This window comes from Onychostoma macrolepis, chromosome 11 (assembly GCF_012432095.1).
Source record: "Onychostoma macrolepis isolate SWU-2019 chromosome 11, ASM1243209v1, whole genome shotgun sequence".
Classification (NCBI taxonomy): Eukaryota; Metazoa; Chordata; class Actinopteri; order Cypriniformes; family Cyprinidae; genus Onychostoma; species Onychostoma macrolepis.
Genome location: NC_081165.1, coordinates 26,546,485 through 26,567,595, shown reverse-complemented (window position 1 = coordinate 26,567,595; position 21,111 = coordinate 26,546,485). Strand labels below are relative to the sequence as shown.

General features: G+C 39.0%; 1 protein-coding gene and 1 long non-coding RNA gene across 2 annotated transcripts; both read left to right on the top strand.

Annotated features, from left to right (window-relative positions):
- Positions 1–3,479: 3,479 nt before the first annotated feature.
- Positions 3,480–5,496, top strand: LOC131549139 (uncharacterized). Its single transcript, XM_058790989.1, has 3 exons — positions 3,480–3,540; positions 4,707–5,309; positions 5,489–5,496. Exons 1-3 carry the CDS (start codon positions 3,480–3,482, stop codon positions 5,494–5,496), a joined length of 672 nt encoding a protein of 223 aa, XP_058646972.1.
- Positions 5,497–19,923: 14,427 nt separating this feature from the next.
- Positions 19,924–20,839, top strand: LOC131549784 (uncharacterized). Its single transcript, XR_009273483.1, has 2 exons — positions 19,924–20,059; positions 20,170–20,839. It is a non-coding gene; the product is annotated as an uncharacterized LOC131549784 (long non-coding RNA).
- Positions 20,840–21,111: the final 272 nt, after the last annotated feature.

The window sequence follows — 21,111 nt, the reverse complement described above, 5'->3', positions numbered from 1 at the left end:
TTCACTGCGTTAAAGATAAAGGTGCCATAGGTGATTGTCTTCAGAAATTTTTTTTTGTTATTCTGGTTGAAAGTCTCTTCACATCCTGATAGGGTAAGTACGTACCTTTAATATTTTCAGTCTTTATTCTTCTCACACTGTGTAGCACACAATCATAGTTTTATATGCAAGGCGGAACTACCTCCTATGTTTCTTTTAAGAACTGATAACATGGTGTGCACCCGGAAACAATTTTTGATTGGCTTTATCTGAAGGATATTTAGATGTAACAAATTATAGTGACAGAGTAAACATTTCTTTGTAGAAATTTTTTTTTTTTTAAATCACTTGTGAATGCTTTAGAATGGCCTTAAGTGGCAAGGTAATAATAAGAATAAATGGGCTGTTATTGAAAGTTTTTTAAAGAAAAGAAATACTGTATCAGGTGATAGTTTAGAATATGAAAATGGGTGCAAAATGAGAGAACGGGTAAAAGACCTGGATAAATCTGATGTTAAATACTATTATTATTATTATTATTATATATTTACTATTAGCAAATATTATTTTAATGGCAAATGAACTAGTGATAATAATCAATGGAAACTATGTGACAATGTAAATTTTGAAATGGTTCCACCCAGAGGTTAGAGAACTGTGTAGTAATTTGGCAAATAGAAAATCAGTCAGTTGTGTGTGCTTTAATTGTCAAATACACTGTTGAAGTTTTAAATGTAATGAAGGTATTTTAAAAACCAAGTCATTAATGGACTGGAGGAGAGCAACCCCTTGAACCATAACTCCTTTGACTGACATCTGAAGAGATTGTCTCGTACGTTTCTATGTGAAGATCCCCAAAAGGCAGCTGATTATGATTAAATTACTAGGAAAACTAGATACTAGTAGGTACAAAGGTACAAACATGGTAAATGTGCGATAGCAGAAAACCAGAGTACAAAGATTTGAGATTCTGGTAAAATTATGACTTAAAAAAGAATTAACCAAGCAAGTTAAAAGACAAAAAAACAAGCGAAAATTACAATGAGTCAGATTAATTGCATAAAGGGGATGTTGTGTAAAATGCACTCAAGAATACAATTACTCTGGCTCACTGTTTAGCTAGTATATTATGTCAAATGGTTTATTATTTAGTTTTTTTCCGGCAGAAACCTTATATGGGCAATTATGTAACTGTTGCATGCATTTATAATCAGGGTTCCCACGGGTCCTTGAAATCCTTGAAAGTTTGTGAATCTGATTAAAAATTTTCAAGGAAAAGTTTTTGAAAACAAACAAACATACATACAGGTCCTTAAATTCCATATTATTACCTACGGTCCGCTAATGTGTTATTTCACCAACACTTTGTGGCCTATGCATACTAGCTTGCTTGATTTACGTTGCACATTAATGCGTTACGTTAAGTGTTACCCATGTGAGGTACTTTGTGTTGTTCGTTGCCATGACGTTCACACGCACACGAAACTACTAAGATGGTACCTCAACGTTTCACAGACACACCGTGAAACATTGCAAAAATAGGCTGAAACCGCTGAAACGTGATGACTGGAAAATGCAAGTTTCAAGATATTTGGCTCACCAAAGAAGATTACAAAGAATGGCTTGCCAGAGATCCAAAGGATGTAATGTTGAATTGCTTTGCTTGTTAAGATAATGTAAAGCAATGAGGCAAGAAAAACTTAAAAGCATATTCATATATCTTAAAACTTCTGGTTACATGAGCCTAAGCTCTTTTCAATAAAATCCATGCAATAGTTAATATCAGATCATTTTAGAATACTGTGTAGCATGTACCAAATATTATTCAATTTTATGCAAAACAGAAATACTACAAATATCAGATTTCTGTCATATGGCCAAAAATAAAAGCAAAAAAAAAAAAAAGCTTTTTTGCATAGTTGTGTTTGACACATGGAAACTGTAACAATGTATCTTACAAGGTGACGCGATGTAACCTTTGCTCTCACTTGAAATGTGTCCCCACATTAAAGGGGTGGTTTACTGTTTTTTTTCTAGGCTTGATTGTGTTTATGGGGTGCAGTCTAACGTGTTCATGCTTCGTTTTTTTTAAAACGCATTATTTTTCATATAGTTTACCTTTATTCCACACCGCTCTGTCCCTTCTCTGACAAACGCCTCGATTACTTCCTGTTTTTATGAAGCCCCTCCCTCAGAAATACGTGATGGGCTCTGATTGGTTAGCTGGCTCAGTGTGTTGTGATTCACTAAACCGCCGAGCGTGCGTCTAAATGTCCCGCCCCTCAGCTCAGCTGCATGTGTTCCAGTTGTATTGTAAACAATGATTTATAACAATATAGAAACGTCTATATTGCTTATCAATTTGAGCCCGATTGAGACGCAGAGGATATTCGTGAAGAGGATCGCGCAGAACCTGTGCAAGCACGGCTCTTAATGGTATGTTTGTTTGTTTGTCGTCTCATACGTTTAGATACGCTGTTATTATGCTACTTCTTATGTTAGCTTTTAATATATGGTTTTATTCTGATTAAAGCTTTAATACAGTACGGCAACTGCACACGCGTCCATGTATAACGCTTCTCATAACAGTTTGTTGGAGCTGATCTGACGATCTGAATGAGAGAGAGAGAGATGCAGATCAGGCGACGCGAGGAACAGGATTAAGAGGCTGTTTTAGAACATTGATTTTGAAACTTGTGATTGTGAATCCATTAGAATCGTTAGAAGGCGGAATTGATTTTTAGGTGCACCCCTAGTTTTCTCTTCCTCTTCTCTAAAGCAGTGCAGCATGGCCTCGGCCCCTTCTTACATGTTCCCGAGGGCGGGGTTTATCTGGGTCAGTGACGTATTAGACCCGGGAAGTAGTTCGTTGTAGTCCCTTACTAGCCGTTTTTGTAGGCATTAAACTTCCAGAATTTTAAAAGACGATATATCTGTTTGCATTGAACTTTCAGCGCAGCAACTTTGCAGATGTTGTTTATGCTCAAACAGCAACATTACACACTAACTAACGTTAAAAAAGTGAAATTGCAATAAACCACCCCTTTAAGTCCTTGAATTTGAGGGTATTGGACCTGGAAAGTCCTAGAAAGGTCCTTGAATTTGAAGTTAACCAAGGTGTGGGAACCCTGAGTATAACATTTATATGATGTCTATAGTAATGTTAGGCTGGAGAGTGTCGCAGAGTTATACAGTATGTGAGGGCAGAAATGGCAGTAAAGAGTTGAATTCAGGGTCCAAGAGATAAGGAAAAGACCACACTTTGTTGTTTTACAACTTTTATTAAGCATATGTTTAGTAAGATAATAGAGATATGAGGGAAAAAGAGGAGAGAGTTCTTAACAAGAGGTGATGGGCTGGCTGCAGGACGAGGTCTACAGTAGAATCCAGAAGAAGAAAGAAGAGATAACACATGAGGCTACTTTAAGACGTTGAGGGTGTTCCCAGTCTGCGTCATTTGGGGAGTTCACTAGTTTAAATATCCGTGAGGACGAGATTAGATGCCACTACGGGACCTGAAGAGCTTCTCTGGCACCAGAGCCACCTCTGATATTGCCTTGAGTAAAGAACTTTTCAATATTTATACTTTATTTAATACTTGTATGCAGTAGTTCTAGAATACTTGTGCTGCTAGATATACAAATTGTAATAAATAAACTGACTTGTATTTATATAACAAAGTCTGCCTCCCGTGGCATTGATTTACAAGCCAGAACAGACCCCGGAGAAGTCTTTTTCGGTCCTAATTTGTACTAATATTTAGGTCCAATTCGACTTATTTACCTAACCTGAGAATAATAAAAATAAGATGAAGGTGTTTAAACATGCGCTGAAAAACAACATCTATAGAAATTTTGATATTTAGAATTTCTATATAAAGAATAGAATGGAAATGTTCTGTGTATGTTAGAGGTTCTTCTTGGAACTATTGATGGAAATAAAGATCCTGTGTTTTTAACAGTGTGTGTGTGTGTGTGTGCGTGTGTAAAATCAGTGTCATATTTGCATCAACAGGGTCTTAAGGGTTGCTCAAAGTAAACTTGCAATTTTGGAATCTATACCAAACAGGATATGATGTCACGCTCTTGGAATTCCATTTGTTTATTGTTCCAGTTACCACTTCCTTCTCTGCACTTTTTAAGTGAATCTGGGTGCGTCCGAAATTGCATACTTCCCTACTATATAGTATGCGAAAAACTGTATACAAGGCGAGTAGTATGTCCGAATTGATAGTATTCGAAAAACAGTAGGCGAGAAGTACCCGGATGACCTACTGCTTCCGCCCGAATTCTGTAATAGGCAAATGATGGACACTTTGCTATCCCATGAGGCCGTGGGAGAGGCGGCGTCATATTCGAAAAATGACGAAAAGCTGCAACGCAGCTGTCTTCAAGTGTAATGGAAAAATGTTGTTGATGTTCATTGTGGTTAACTTTTTTTAACAATTTCAGAGTTGGTGCCTTATTCTGTGTGTCTCAGGAGTGGCGATACGGGCCGAATCACAACTTCACCTGCATCACTCCACCAAAGCCCCGTGGAGAACTTCTGACACCTAAAATGTCTGGAAATAACAGCTTTTAACTCAAAATATCTTATCACCTTTGCAATGTTCTAAAATTCAGTATAAAATGGCAGCTATGACGACGTAAATTCATACAAAGCTTGTTATTTTTCTAGACGTCTGCCGATATTTGCTCTGCATTAAAACGAATGTGTTTTATTTTCAGATGAAGAATGTGACATACTTTATACCAAATGTCTGCGAGAAGAAAACCCCAGAGTCGATTTCACTGTTTCAAGTGAGATTAATAAGAAATTACTCGAAAGGAGCACATGGAAATGTAAAAAGCATATTTCAAAAAGTCTAAGTGTGGAGCTTGCATCAGCTACTGCTTCAGGAAGCGGCATCATAGGCATGATTGACACGATTGACAGACCCGCAGATGCCAGTGCAGAAGGCACCTATACTCGAGCTGGATCATATGTGGATGGTTTTGAAAACAAACCAGGAAGGAGGATTCCCAAAGCTGGAGTCTATGCGGAAGCAGGAGTCGGACGAGCCAGTGCTGAATACAGTGTATTTAGGGTAGAAGCCAAAGGTCCAAACGCCTCGGCTGGTGCTGAAGCCACTGCGGCTAGACTCGGGGCCGGAGCAATGGCTCAGGCTGAAATTGTCAGTGTGTCAGCTAGTGCTGGTCCAGTTGATGTGAAATTAGGACTTGGAGTCGACACAGGTGGATATATTGGTTTGGGTGGGGTGGAGGCCAAAATACTGGGATTTGGATTCTCAATCTGGGTTCAGAATTGTCATTTTCATTCTAGTCACACAGGTATCAATAACCTTTGAATATTTACGTGTAACATTTTACTATGTCTAAATTTATCCTAAAAATCAATTTATAACATGACTGTTATAGTTGCATATCACTTTTTATCATTCATATATATCTCTAATGTATACAATTATCACATTGTAAGACTATTTTTCTATATTCCTGTCCCCATTTAGGAACATGAACCTTGTTATCTGTCAAAATGTCAACTATTAAACTCAGACTTGTTTGTCTAATTTGGTCATATATCTTATAATATTACGATTCTCTAATTACTGCTATTCTTTAATTCGAGGTGGTTTGTCAACCTCTTTATTATTACAATATGCTTATTGCTGTGGTTTTTTTGTTTTGTTTTGGTTTTTTTAAAGTGGCCTGGCTGGTGCTGGTCAGACGAAGACCGAGCATTGAAACATACTCAACTAAGATTATTCAATAAACTCAGCTCATTTTTATCATCATTACTTTATGTCCTGTTTCTGCTCTTCTCTGGCTTTTTTCAGTCAACTTCTTGGCTGATAGAAGACTGTTAATACAGTGTTGGGTTCCAGACAGACTTGCTGTTAACAAGTTGTTTGAACGGATATTTTCTGACAGAATCTGATTTAGAGATTTGGGCCTGTATTCACAAAACATTTTATAATTTTATCTTACCACTAAGAGTTCTCCTAAATAGCAGTAAAACCTTTTAGATAAGAGTTTCCTCTTAAAACCTATTCACAAAGCTGCTGAGACAAACTCTTACTAAGGAATAGAGAGAAGTCTTAAGCTAAGAGTAAGGGGGCGGGGTTGACCTCGTTGCTATGGGTGATGTCAGCATGCTTACTAACTATGCATGAAGTGATTGGCTGATAGTCTCTGTCAGTGATTTATTACTAGAAATAGGTTGGAGAAAAAAAAGTTTTAAAAATAAAAATGTTGCCACATTCAAATAAAGATTTTTAAAATGCAAGTGTCATATGTTCAGCTAATTGTCAGGCTCTTACAGGTATGCTTCTCGTAAACATTTAGTGAATATGCATATAAACAGCCTTTTAATTAACAGAGTAGAATAATCATGGATGATAGTAAGACGTGCAAACATAAAAGAAAACCAAGCTGGACACAAGAACACCTGTTACTTCTTGCCCAACTGGTTAATGAAGTAAGTACATTTTATTTATAGAGCACATTTAAATCCAGCTTACACTGACCAAAGTGCTGTACAAAACAATCATAAAATACAATAAAATACAAAATAAAAATAAAAAAAATAAATGAAAACAATATAATCAAAGGAAAATTTGGAGTTGGCATAACCTCCAAAACCAAAGGCAATACCCTTTTAAAAGTTCATTATTGTCAAATGTTTCTAAAATGTTTAAGTTCCGAGGCAGATTGCCGCCAACAGCCATTTTAGGATAGTTTGTGGCTTGGTCTTAGACTTAAGAGTCCTCTTCACTACTCCCAATGTTTCACAGATTTAGGAGATAGTTTTAGTGAGTATTTATTTTGTGAAATACTCTTAGAGCAAAAATTTAGGACTGATACGCCCACTATTTTTAAGATTTTCTAAATCGGCGAGTTATGAGCTACTTTTAGCATTAAGATGTTTTGTGAATACGGCCCTGATCTAACAAATGATCCTTCAGAAATCATTATATAATATTCTGATTTGCTGCTCAAGAAACATTTCTGATTATTATTAATAAATATGTTAAGGATCTCGTCTGACTGATGTTTATCATGTTCATATGATGTTTACTACTGTGAATATGATAAGTAACTTTTTAATATGCTGGGGAAATTCCCGACATTAAACAAATAACCATTTACATGCATTGGGCGTTTGTGTTGTAAAAATGTACAGGGATACTTCAGATTGTAAAATACGGACTCATTAGGAAATGTTTCTCATTAAAATTGTGCAATTTCCTATTTATTCAATATGTATGAGAATTAGGGATGTGCCTGAAGCCAAATACCTTATTCGGACAGGCACGGATAATGGCTTCAAAACGAATAACGGATTTATCCGAATAACATAAAAAATATTCGGCAGACACAATCACATGTTTGCTGGAACAGAAGTATAGTGAGGTCTGCGGTTGTTAAGATTTGTGCAATAATAATGGCTAGTACTGCTTTGATATGTACGGTACGGAGCCCGGGAAGTCACCTGTAGGAGAAAAAAAAAACAATCCGTGCCGACGGTTTTGGAATCCGTTCCCTCAGTTTATAAACCGTACTCACGAATTCTTAAACTGTTCCCTCGGTTTAACAAATCGTGCCCACGGATTAATAAACCGTACTCACGAATTTCCAATCCGTGCGCTCAGATTTTGTAAACCGTACCCTCGGTTTTTGAATCCGTACCCACAGATTCATAATCCGCGCGCACGCTTTCGCAATCCGTTCCCACGGGTTTGTAAACTGTACTCACGGATTCATGCAGCAAGCTCCTAGGTAGCCTACGTGTTAACGAATCATACTGTATATTGTTTTATTGCATATTATTCTGTGGAATAGGCCTGCAGCAAATTGTAACGGACACGAGTTGGAATACAACGATTTAATAAGAAAGATGTGCGTCAAAATCTTGTATTTATTATGTCTATGGCCAGACCCCTCTCATCATCATGAGCACCCTATAGGTCGTTTGTGCAAGCCCTTATTGCGACCTATATTTACGTTTTAAAGCCCTCTAGCACGCGTAAAAATAATGACAGTCTCGTGTTGCGTCTGTCGTCATGAAATGACGTATGACTGTCATTACCAATCAAAATGCGTGTTTATTTAAATGCAATATGTGGACTTTTTACACCGATCTCACAGTATTCGTACATATTTTACTAGGTGGCTAATTCGTACAAATGACCACACCTAACCCTAACCCTACCCCTAAACCTACCCCTTACAGGAATCATGCAAAATCATGATTTTTAGTGCACATTTTATGAGCGCGTGCGTTCTCTGGGATCGAACCCATGATCGCATGATCACGTAATTACATATCGTCGTATAACGCAATGCTCTACCAAAAGAATACAAAACATTAATATGAAAATGTCCTGTTGCTGATAGGGGCGCAATTGTAGTATACGCTCTGATGGGTCGTATTTCAGGGATTTGGACAAACGACCTATACGGGCGTATTGGTTGGAGGACAGGTTAATATTACACACATATTACTTTGATCTGTGGCTGATAAGAGAATAGGCTACTTCCCAACTCTAACACTGAAACAAGAATTATCTGTAACGCTGCTTTGAAATAATATTTATTGTGAAAACTTCTATACAAATAATTTATTGTTTTTTTTGTCAGGACTGTCATTCCCAGTTTATAACTGATATGTGTTCACAGAACTTTACATTCTGCATCAGTCCCTTTCTATTTATATAATACACTGAAAACAACAACAACAACAACAAAAATGTAGGCCCTATGCAGTGTTCTTTTGTGCAAACATTCTATAAGGAAGCAGCTGTGTATCATGTCTTTCCATGAATTAGCAAAAGATATGCAGGTGGTTTGGGCCATTCAATCTGAAGAAGATCAATCATAACTAGCCATGAGAGAAATTAAGCTTCACGAAGTTTCAAATAAAGTGAAAGTGAAGTGACATACTCGGAATTTGTGCTCTGCAAATAACCCATCCAAGTACACACACACACACACACACACACACACGTGAACACACACCCAGAGCAGTGGGCAGCCATTCATGCTGCAGCGCCCGGGGAGCAGTTGGGGGTTCGGCGCCTTGCTCAAGGGCACCTCAGCCGTGGTTTTGAGGGTGGAGAGAGCGCTGGACATTCACATTAGTAAACCAATTACTGACACAAAGCTATGAAAATTACTTCCATGTATTTTTATTTATTCATCGTCAGGCCCTCCAAGATGTAATATAGTTTGTTTCTTCATTGGAACAAATCTGGAGAAATTTTCGCAGTATCCAGTGTAGAAAATCACTTATTAAATCACTTACATGTTTTATTGTCTTTTGTCACATCACCTCGCTCGTGCCCATTGTAGACACTGTGTTAAGAACACTTTAAATATGTAAAGGACATTTTTCCACTATAAGGAATAGAATGCAAAAGGCTCTTCATGGAACCATAGATGCAAATAAAGAACCTTCATTTTGCGTGTGTTGGATTTTTTGTCAGTTTGCATCAACAGGGTCTTAAGGGACGATCAAACTAGACTTCTATCAATGGCTTGATCAATGGCTTAAACACAAGCGCTTTCAATTGCTTAAAACAGTACCTAGTATCTATTTTCATGCTAGTACTTATTTTTAAGTACTGCTGACATCTAGTGGTGAATTAATGAGGCAACAATGCTAATGAACTAACAATTCAAAATCTGCTAAGGGGTAATTAAATGTAACAAATCAAGTAAAAATGTATCATCCTTTATTGGAAAATTAAATAACATTTTTGCAAACATTAAACAGACAGACAAATGCCATGCGAAAGGTCACAACCTTCCCATCGCCCCAGCGCAAATTCGCTAACCTTGGTGCCCGCAGGGACCACTGAGTACATCGCTGCTGCAGATAGCCAAGCCGCTGTTCCTTTCCCCACAGAAGGCAGAAGGGATTTCGACCTTCAATGAAAGATAGCTTCAAGTCTTTCCTATTTGTTGTTACAGCTTGGCAGTAACGAAGGGGAAGCGAGCCTTCCAAAGAAGGGCGCTACGGAGGCCACATCCTGCCCGAAGGGAGGTAACATGTGGAGACACTGATATGGACTGACCCAGGCCTGGGGTAGTACTACATACGACTGGACCCTGGGGCAGATCCTACCTAGGGGTAGAGAGGAGAGCTGCCAGCAGGGCCTGACAGAGGGCTCTGTCAAAGGGAAGACACGGGTTTACCGTGAGGGAGACCTTACCGTAGTAGAATATACATATAGGATTACCCGAAGGGAATCAAGCCATACGGACACCTAGCCCAGTACAGGGGCTGACCGGAGACCCGGGCGAGCTAACACAAGTACTGGGCCTGGTGTCAGACTGCTCCGCCCAGTCTGACTGCCGGGGGTGCTGGAGGAACTCCACCAGGGTTCGCCGTCCGGGGAACTGAACTGGAGGAGGAAAACGGCGCTCGTATCCCCAGGTGAGGGGGAATGGCGCAGCAAGCGTGACACCGACCAGCTCTTCCCGCCACTTACCTGTTACCCAACACACGGGAAGAAACTGGCTCGACGTGGAGATTGTAATATCTCGTGAAGGTGTTCAGTGTCGCCCAGCCCGCAGCTCTACAGATGTCTGCCAGAGAGGCGCCGTGCGCCAACGCATAAGAGGAGGCAACACTCCGTGTGGAGTGAGCCCTCACCCCTAGGGGGCACGGCTCGCCTTGGGATTGGTACGCCAAGGCGATGGCATCCACTATCCAGTGGGCCAACCTCTGCTTGGAGACAGCCTTCCCTTTCTGCTGACCTCCGTGGCAGACAAAGAGCTGCTCAGAGCTTCTAAAGCTCTGGGTGCGGTCCACGTATATGCGCAACAATCTTACCGGACACAGCAACACCAAGGCTGGATCTGCCTCCTCCGAGGACAGCGCTTGCATGTTCACCACCTGATCGCGGAGGGCCTCGTGGTCAACTGAGCTCAGCTCAACTGAGTCCAGCTTCTCAAAGGGACCCCTCTGAAGCCCAGCCAGGACAATAGAGAGATCCCAGGAGGGCAGCAGGGGTGGTCTAGGAGGATGTAACCTTCTAGCACCCCTCAGGAACCTAACGATGAGATCGTGCTTTCCCAGGGACCGGCCGTCCACTGCATAGCGATGTGCTGTGACAGCAGCAACATACACTTTCAAGGTGGAGGGTGACAGCCTATGCTCCAACCTTCTTGCAGGAAAAAAAGCACTACTCCAATCGTGCATCTTCGGGGGTCTTCTCAGAGAGAAGAACACCAGTTCACGAACAGACTCCATTCAGCGCATAGGCCTGCCTCGAAGAGGGAGCTCTAGCCTGAGTGATCGTGTTAACCACCGCTGGTGACAGATCAGCTAAGTCTGCCGCACCCTGTCCAGGAGCCACACATGGAGGTCCCAGAGATATGGACGCGGGTGCCAAATGGTGCCGGGCCCCTGAGAAAGGAGGTCCTTCCTCAGAGGAATGCACCAGGGAAGAGCTGTCGCAAGGAGTATGAGTTCGGGAAACCAGGTCCGGGTAGGCCAGTACGGCGCTACCAGCAGGACCTGCTCCTCGTCCTCCTGTGGCGGAGCGGTGCATCACGCCGGGGCAAGATGTGCTACTTACCTGTTACCCAAGTGGCGTCGGTCTGCTTCTGTACTGCCGAGAACTGCTGGGCACAGTCCTCGACAGTGTCGCCGAACAGTCCAGCCTGGGAAACGAGAGCGGCAAACAGTGCACTGTTGACATCGCTCTTCTCAACAAGGCTGAGCCATAGATGGCCCTCTTGGCATGCAGAGCAGAGGCAGCTTGGCCCGCAGCACTGTAAGCTTTGGCCGCGAGCGGCCGTCAGCCTACAGGCTTTGCACGGGAGACGAGACGATTCCTCCAAGTGGCAGCGTTTTGCGGGCACAAGTGCACTGCAAACGCACTCTCCACCTGGGAAATGTCGACGTACCCCCTAGCTGCCCCGCCATCAAGGGTAGCGAGGATGGGGGAGGCAGATGAGCCGCTTCTGGCCGTAAAAAGGGGCCATCCACGACTTCGTCAGCTCCTCATGCACTTCTGGGAAGAAAGGAACCGGGGCAGGGTGTGGTCGCGAGCCACGGCCCGAGCCGAGGAACCAATCATCTCGCCGCGAGGGCTCAGGACTAGGAGGTGTGCACACCTCCAGCCCGATGCTCGTGGCGGCCCGGGAAAGCACGGCCGTCAACTCTGGGTCCGATTCGGCGGCGGGAGGAGGCAGCCCCGCCGATTCTTCATCCTCAGAGGACGATTGCCCATCCCCCGATGCTGCGATCGACATCTGAGCCTCTATAGGCGCACCGAATTAAACGCTGGGCACGCTGTGAGACGGCACAGCAGAATCACCGGGGAGCCGCACAGAACAGCTGCTGCGGGAGGAGTGAGATGTCTGTAGGGTCTGGCCCAGGCGGAAAGGCTCTCACTGTAACCCTCAGATCGCCCAGAGTACTAGCCGATGGTTCTCTGCTCGTGGCAGAGAAGCCAGCGCGGGTAGTAAGAGAGGGAGCCCCTCCCATCCCCGTGAGGAGAGAAAGGTGCGATCGCAGCGCTGCCATGGTTACACGCTCAGAGCGAACGCATAAACCATCCACGAACGCAGCTTCAGTGCGCTGGATGCCCAGACACTGAAGACAACGATCATGTCGTGGACGGAGGATAGGAAACGACCGGAACCAAGAGGACACAGCCGGAACGGTGTCTTTAAAAAGACACAAACCGACCGTGATTTGCTCTTTTAGGAAATCTGCTCTTTTTAGTTGAAGTGCCCAGGGGAATCGCTGCAGACAGGGACACCGCTGTTTGCACCATAACGCCAACCAGAACAGCTTCCAGACAGATGATGAATGACTCTTTGTGGAGATCAACACGTTCATCCACTCGGCTCCGAAGCAAAAATCTAATGAATGGATGCACCTGCCGCCTATTTATACCCGTGTGCACGGGGAGTGGCGCAGATATGCAAAATCCACTAGCCAATATTCATTGGCGTTTTCTCTTAAGTCAGAGATAATTGGGGCTCCCAAGTAAATCCCCTATGCCGTCACGACATAACTCGTAGTGACCGACAGATAGGGAACTACTATGTAACAAGTACTAGTATCTTGAAGGCACTATAGCACCTGAAGAATAAGCACAAGTAGCCAATGAATAAGTACTAGTACCTGATGGAATAGCCTACTAGTATTCTAGTAGTAATTAAGTAGTATGCTAGTAGCATGAAAATATACTAGTACATTTTAAGGATTAAATGTTAAAACAGCTTGCCATAAACGCACTGCAGGCCTTTTCCCTTTTCTGTTTCACTTTCAGTTGATGCCCTAGTCTGCATAGATAGGGAGTATCAGGACTGACCAGACACAGATCCATTTCCCAACATCTTTATGAGTCATGAATCTGAAATAGTATATGTTTGTAACCTCCAAGTGATGTGAAGCTAGAGGATATAAAGGGAAAAAATAACCCAACATAATGACCCACCAGGCTCAACGCAGCGTTTTTTAGAGTGCAGTCTAATGGTGCAGTAATGCTGTTTGTGTCACTGAGCCTGAAACCTCTGACTGTATTCAGAGTCCGCAGATAGATCTGGAAACTCTTCATCTTCATCTTCCAGTCTAACATTAGTTACAATGAACAAGTTTAAATTCAGCACTTCTGCACCTGCTGGCAGATGTTGTGACTACATCATTTTACATGCAATCTTTTTTCATTGACTGAAATTCAGAAGTAGTGTATTCTGATCAAATAAATTGGCAAGCAACACATAAAAGCAAATATAATCATTCGATTATATAGTATATATTTCACCACAATCACCAACGTTCTAAAAAGCATAATATTGACTACAGTAGGCTATATGGCTATGAGCTCCATCATTACAAGTAATTAGACCATTTATCAACAAGTGTGTGACTTGCTTTTATTTTTCCAGTAAAATCAGTGTCATCTTTGCATCAACGATCATCTCGCTTTTACTTTCAGTTCGTCTCTGCTATATAAGACGCAGCACTACTGACCGAGACACAGCTCCACCCGCGACTCCATCAAACACCTCCTGAGAATCACAAACTACTGACACCCACAAATGTCTGACAAAAACCTACAGTTAACCTCCCGTGGACATGACGATAATGGTAAGTGCATTTTAAAAGTCTACATTTACAAACATTTAAAAAATACATTTTAGTGTTATTTGTTATTTATGTATTCTATTTGTGTAGACTTTTTTTTCTAAATGTTTCATTTTCTAACTGACTGACTGGGGGGACCCTTGTTGGGGGCATGTTTTGTATTTTTAAATATCACAAGAATTATCACATTATCATATTATCACAAGAATATTATTAGGGCTGTTAAAAAATAACACGTTAATGTCTGCGATTAATAAATTTGTTCAAAATATTTAGCCTAATGTAGTTAATGCAGCATCCGTTTTTTCCTGGTATCCTTTGGCTAGAGAGAGAGAAAGAGAGAGAGAGAGAGAGAGAGAATGACAGAGGAATGAATGCCCGCACAGCATATTAATAAGCTAAATTATTAAGTTAAAAATGGCTTTCAATTAATGTTGGATGACTATAATTACTCATTATTCATTCACAGAAATTGAAAAAAACTAAATCTATTTAATAGAGACATCTGTAACAGCATTGGTATCAGTGAAACTTCATTTATATAAGAAATCAAAATTGACACTAATTAATTTATTAGCGCACATTGTCTTGAGGTCAACACTCAAGTTAATCCACAGAAAAAAAAATTTGGTTTTGGTAATCTTTAATCAAAATCTGAAAATGTGTTCCAGCTCCTGAATGGCATTCCTTCTCTGATGACGTCAGTTTGATGGCTTGGGCAGAAAATCCTACAATATAAAAATATATCCCAAACTTTATTATGTGTTTAATCACAGTTAATTACAAAAAAAAAAAAGAGGGACTAATTAGTTCTTTTAAATCGATTGACAGCACTATCATGCATATTATTACTAATATTTTATGAAGACGCAGATGTTTTCTTTCTTTTAGGCCTTTTGAACAATTAGAGCTACGTTGTGTAGAAGACTGTGTTAGGCAAACTAAAACTCAGAATAAATCACAACAAATAAAGAAATTACAGTTTGCAAGGTTGAGTAAAACTAACTGGTCACATAAACAATGTTCTAATGTTTAGTGTAAAATGGTATAAATTCATATAAAGTGTGTTGTTTTTCAGGTCATGATAATATAGTCGATACACCAGACATATCTGACACGTATGACAGACCAGCAAGTGCCCATACAGCAGGCACCTATGCTCGAGCTGGATCATATGATGAAGCAGGAAAGAAGATTCCCAAAAATGGAGTTTATGCAGCAGCAGGAGTTGGACGAGCTCGTGCTGAATACAGTGTATTTGAGGCAGAAGCCAAAGGTCCAAACGCCTCGGCTGGTGCTAAAGCCAGTACAGTTGGAGCAGGAGCAATGGCTCGAGCTGAAATCGCCAGTGCTTCAGCTAAAGCCGGTCCAGTTGGTGTGAAAGTGGGACTTGGATTTGACACGGGTTTAACTGCTGGTCTGGACGGGGTGGAGGCCAAAGTCCTGGGAACCGGATTCACAATTGGTAAAAAAACGAGTGTATCTGTTCTAGGCAATGAAGCGTCATGTTCAGTCATGTAATCAGACAGGTAATAATCACCTTTAAATAAATTTATATATAACATTTTACTACCAAACCATTAAGTCAATTGCATAATTAGTATCGTACTAATTTTGCAAAGTATAAGTACACAAAATTTAACTTTAACAATATGAAAACAATGTTTTATTTTAGATTGTATAATTCTACAATTGTTGAGATGTTTATTTCATTTAAGAAGTAATATTTGTATTTGGTTATGCAGGTATGTTTTATTAGATTATGTGAAACTCCAGTTTGGATCCAACCTTTGCAAAGATTTCAGGCAACGCCAACAATTGCGAAGACTTCAGATGATGCCAACTTTGGATCAACATACAAAACTGTCAAATATTATTCTTATATTGCAATCATTATGAGCATGAGTAATTGCTGCCTAACATATTTGTTGTGTCTTCTTAACTGAATGCATGATGTTAACTAAACTGGAGGCTGATAACTTCCTACAGTACCTGTAACACTGAAACAAGAATTATCTGTAAAGCTGCTTTGAATATGTATTGTGAAAAGTGCTATACAATAAACCTGAATCGAATATTTATTGCTTTTCTCTGCAGCACTGTCATTCCCAGTGTAACTGTTATAATGTGTTCAGAGGACTTTCTGTAGACCTTTAATATCTACATCAGTCCTTTTCCATTTATACAGTTTACACTAAAAAATAAATTCTATAAGAAAGAAGCTGTGTTTGTCTTTCTATGAATTTACAAAAGATATACACAAGTTGGTTCAGGCGATTTAATCTGAAGGAGGTCATTCATAACTACTGATGGAGAAATTAAGCTTTTCAAATCTTAAAATCAAATGAACCAATTGCTTGTAATGTCATAATGCGTTGGAAATTACTTCCATGTATTTTCATGTAAAGCAATCAACAATATTCTGAAATACACAGATCTAAACTTATTTCCTTGAATGTCAATTTGACACATTTGGCCTGTTCGTCTAATCTTTTTCCTTTCATGTCTTCAGTTGTTGTTCTAATTAGGTAATCAATACTGAATTAAGTACTAGTATCCAGTGCCTTTGTGGGGCCCTGGGCTAACGCAGCTTAAACAATATTACATCTTAAATATAATCTTACAAATCTGCAACAGCCCAGCAGATAAATTTAAATATCACTCACCACTAAGGGCTTCTTCCTGCTCTTTTTATAATGCGCTAGAAGTTACAGACATTTTAAAAATGTAGCCTATAATTTTGTTTCTCTGTTAAACAACATTAATAGCTTAGTGAAAGACATCTTCCCTTGTGTATTTGTAGCCTATTTGAATTTATTAAACACCAAAACACAACAGCAGTTGACCATAGTGCTGTACAAATAAAATAAAATACAGTAAAAAGAATAACATCAGTAAACGCAAAAGATAATTTAACATACAAATTTTAAAAAGCCAAGATAAGAAAATAAGATTTCAATTTAGTTTTAAATTCATGAAAGCATGAAAATATAGTTCATTTTAAGGATTAAATGTTAAATCAGCTTGCCATAAACACACTGCAGGTCTTTTCCCTTTTCTGTTTCACTTTCAGTCGATGCCCTAGTCTGCATAGATAGGGAGTGGCAGTAGAGAACAGACACAGCTCTTTGTTTGAAAACCCTTGAGTGAGATAATAATCAGTAATATAGGCTATCAAGAGTCACTCAGGGTGTACCAATCCATTTCCCAACATCTTTATCAGTCATGAATCTGAAACAGTCTCCTCCAGTTTCACATCACTTAGTCTAATGGTGCTGTAATGCGGTCTACCTCGCTGTTTCACCACAATCACTAATGCTCTAAAAAGCATAACATTGACCACAGTAGGCTATAGGCTATATTGAGCTTGATCATTAGAAGTAATTAGACAATATTATTTGATCAACAAGTGTGTGTGAGTTGTATTTTTATTTATTTATTTTTTCAGTGAAATCAGTGTCATCTTTGCATCAATGGTCTTAAGGGACGGTAAAAATAGATTTGTATTTTTCGGACACTTCTGTTCAGGGCTTCTGTTTAAATGAATAACAAATGATAAAAATAACAGTTTATGTAATACAAGCCACGGTGTATGTGTTCTGTGTATTGTTATCACTTCCGTTTGTTCATTTCTTTAAGTGAAAACAGGCTCCATAGCGGATTCAAGTGAGCAAGGACGGCTGTTCATTTAAACTCATTGTCTTCTTGCTTTTCTCTTTCACTTCGTGTCCTGCTATATAAAGAGCAGCGGTACTGACCGAGACACAGCTCCACCCGCGACACCCTCCATCAAACACCTACTGAGATTTATAAACTACTGACACCCAAAAATGTCTGACAAAAACCCACATTTAACCTACCATGGTCAATATGATAATGGTAAGTGCATTTTAATAGTCTATATTTACTAACATTGAAAAAAATGCATTTTAGTATTTTGTTATTTATGTATTCTATTTGTGTATTGTTTTCTAAATGTTTCATTTTCTAACTGATTTTTAAATATATATAATCATAAAAAAGGACTTTTGAATTTTAACAATGTTAACACTTTATTTCGATAGTCCACTTTATCAACTACATGTCAACAAGCAGTCATTAGAGTATTAGACTGTCTGATTAATATCTTCTAACAATTTATTTTGATGGCTCCACAACATACAACATACTGACTATGAGAAACTTTGCAAGTATGTCAACTTATTCTACTAACCTTAAACCTACCCTACTGAGAGTTAGTAGACATGTAAGTTGCAAATTAATGAGAATTAGTTGACATGTAGTTGACATGTAGTTACAAAGTTACTTAGTAGAATGTCTAAAGTGGACTATCGAAATAAAGTGTAACCAAAATATAACTTTTGTAACAATATACACTACCATTTAAGCTTGCGGTTATTTTATTTATTTATTTATTTTTTAAGAAATTAGTTTTTATTCAGCAAGGATTTGTTAAATTGATAGGAACAGTGATAGTAAAGTTCGATATTGTTAGAAAACATCTCTATTTTGAATAAATGCTGTTCTTTTTAACTTTTTGTTTATCAATGAACCCCAAAAAAGTATCACAGGTTCCAAAATAAATAAATAAAATAAAAAGCAAAAAATAAATAAATAAAATAAAATAAAAGCAGCACAACTGTTTCCATAATTGATAATAAATCAGCATATTAGAATGATTTCTAAAGGATCATATGACACTGAAGACTGGAGTAATGATGCTGAAAATTCAGCTTTGAATCACAGAAATAAATCATATTTTAAAGTATATTAAAAAAAGAAAAACATTCTTTTAAATTGTAATATTTCACAATAATACACTTTCATAATGCAGCATGATTATCAAAATTGGTAATAAAGTCCTTTCACGTCACCATGTAGCCAGCCTACACTTCACATGATAGGCCTGTAGGTGGCACTTGGGCTTCATTAACTACACTCTCAGAAATAAAGGTACAAAAGCTGGCACTGGGGCGGTACCTTTTCAAAAGGTACATTTTTGTACCTATTAGGTTCAAATATGTACTAATATGTACCTTTAAGGTACCAAAATGGAACTTTTAGGTACAAACATGTACCTTTTGAAAAGGTACTGCCCCAGTGAGTGTCCCATTTTGAGCTTTTGTACCTTTATTTCTGAGAGTGTATGAGAGTTTCATGAAATCCCTGCTAAAAACAAAACAAAACAAAACAATAGAAGCCCAATAGAAACCATCACAGAAATTCCAATGGTTTCCATTAAAATACCATAATAAACTATTAGCTTTTTCCAGTAAAACCATTACAAAATTCCTTTTTGTAGTGTGTTTTGGGCATTTTTCCAACAGGATTTAACATCCCACCAACAGAATCCATCACATACCAGTAGACACCATTATAGTTTCCATTAAAACCAATACAATTCCCATTATAACCATTAAATCCATTACATTTTCTATTGTGTTTTGGGGAGGGTTCTATTGTTTTTTTTTTCAGCAGGGATAGTAAACGGTGTAGAATATCATACATAAATATAAGTGAATTGAATAACCTACAGATTACCATTACAGCGATGTAATTTGATTTATAAAATGAGACAAACCGCAGGTCCAGATCCACAAATAAGCTTGTCTGTCCCATGTCATTTTCTACCGATTAATGAATAAGAACTGATAATGACCGCTCCACTTCACATTATTGTACAATGAAATTTGAACTTGAGCCAGATCATGATTATTTGGTGTATTATACATGACAAACGGGCGGATTCAAGTGATCAAGGACATAGGATGTTCATTTAAATGCATTGCAGATCTTCGTGCTTGTCTCTTTCACTTTCAGTTCGTCCTGCTAAATAAGGAGCAGCTCTACTGACCGAGACACAGATCCACCCGCGACCCTCCATCAAACACCTGCTGAGAATTACAAACTACTGACACCCAAAAATGTCTGAAAAAACTACATTTAACCTACCATGGACATAACGATAATGGTAAGTGCATTTTAATAGTCTATATTTACTAACATTTAAGACATTTTACATTTTCTAACTGGGGACATCTTTTGTATTCATGGATTTATGTTGTTTCTATATTCATTTAGAGTTTCTGTAACAAAGCCAACGAGACGTGAGACATGCGGATCCATGTGCGAGCTGAGATGTGAAGTGACTCTGGATGATCAGCTGAGACGTGACAGCTGAGACGGCCCAGTTGATGTGAAATTAGGACTTGGAGTCGACACGGGTGGATATATTGGTTTGGGTGGGTTGGAGGCCAAAATACTGGGATTTGGATTCTCAATTGGTCCAAAAACCAGTATATCTCTTCTGGGTTCAGAATTGTCACTTTCACTCTAGTCACACAGGTATCAATAACCTTTGAATATTTACATGTAACATGTTACTATGTCTAAATTTATCCTAAAAATCCATTTACTGTCTCAGTTTTGACTGCTCTCATTAGGAGTCGTCACAGCGGATCGTCTGGACATCTATTTGTCGCAGGTTTTCATGTCACAACCTAAAACTGACATCCTGAAAACCATCAACTACTACTAATATTTAACCCACTTAATGAATCATTCAAATTGTTCTCTATATTTAAACATGACTGTTATAGTTGCATATCACTTTTTATAATTCATATATATCTCCAATGTATACAATTATCACATTGTAAGACTATTTTTCTATATTCCTGTCCCCATTTAGGAACATGTACCTTGTTATCTGTCAAAATGTCAACTATTAAACTCAGACTTGTTTGTCTAATTTGGTCATATATCTTATAATATTAATATTCTCTAATTACTGCTATTCTTTCATTCGAGCTGGTTTGTCAACCTCTTTATTATTACAATATGCTTATTGCTGTGTTTTTGTTTTTGTTTTGTTTTGTTTTTTTAAAAGTGGCCTGGCTGGTGAATAATAGTAAGGTCAAGAACTTGTAAGAACTTTGTGCTGGTCAGACGAAGACCGAGCATTGAAACATACACAACTAAGATTATTCAATAAACTCAGCTCATTTTTATCATCATTACTTT

Bases quoted from the DNA above. Each gene is read 5' to 3' on its own strand.
- LOC131549139 (XM_058790989.1), top strand. From the start codon at position 3,480: ATGCCACTACGGGACCTGAAGAGCTTCTCTGGCACCAGAGCCACCTCT. The intron at 3,541-4,706 runs GTAAAGAACTTT...TTTTATTTTCAG, and splicing joins CACCTCTGATATTGCCTTGA to ATGAAGAATGTGACATACTT.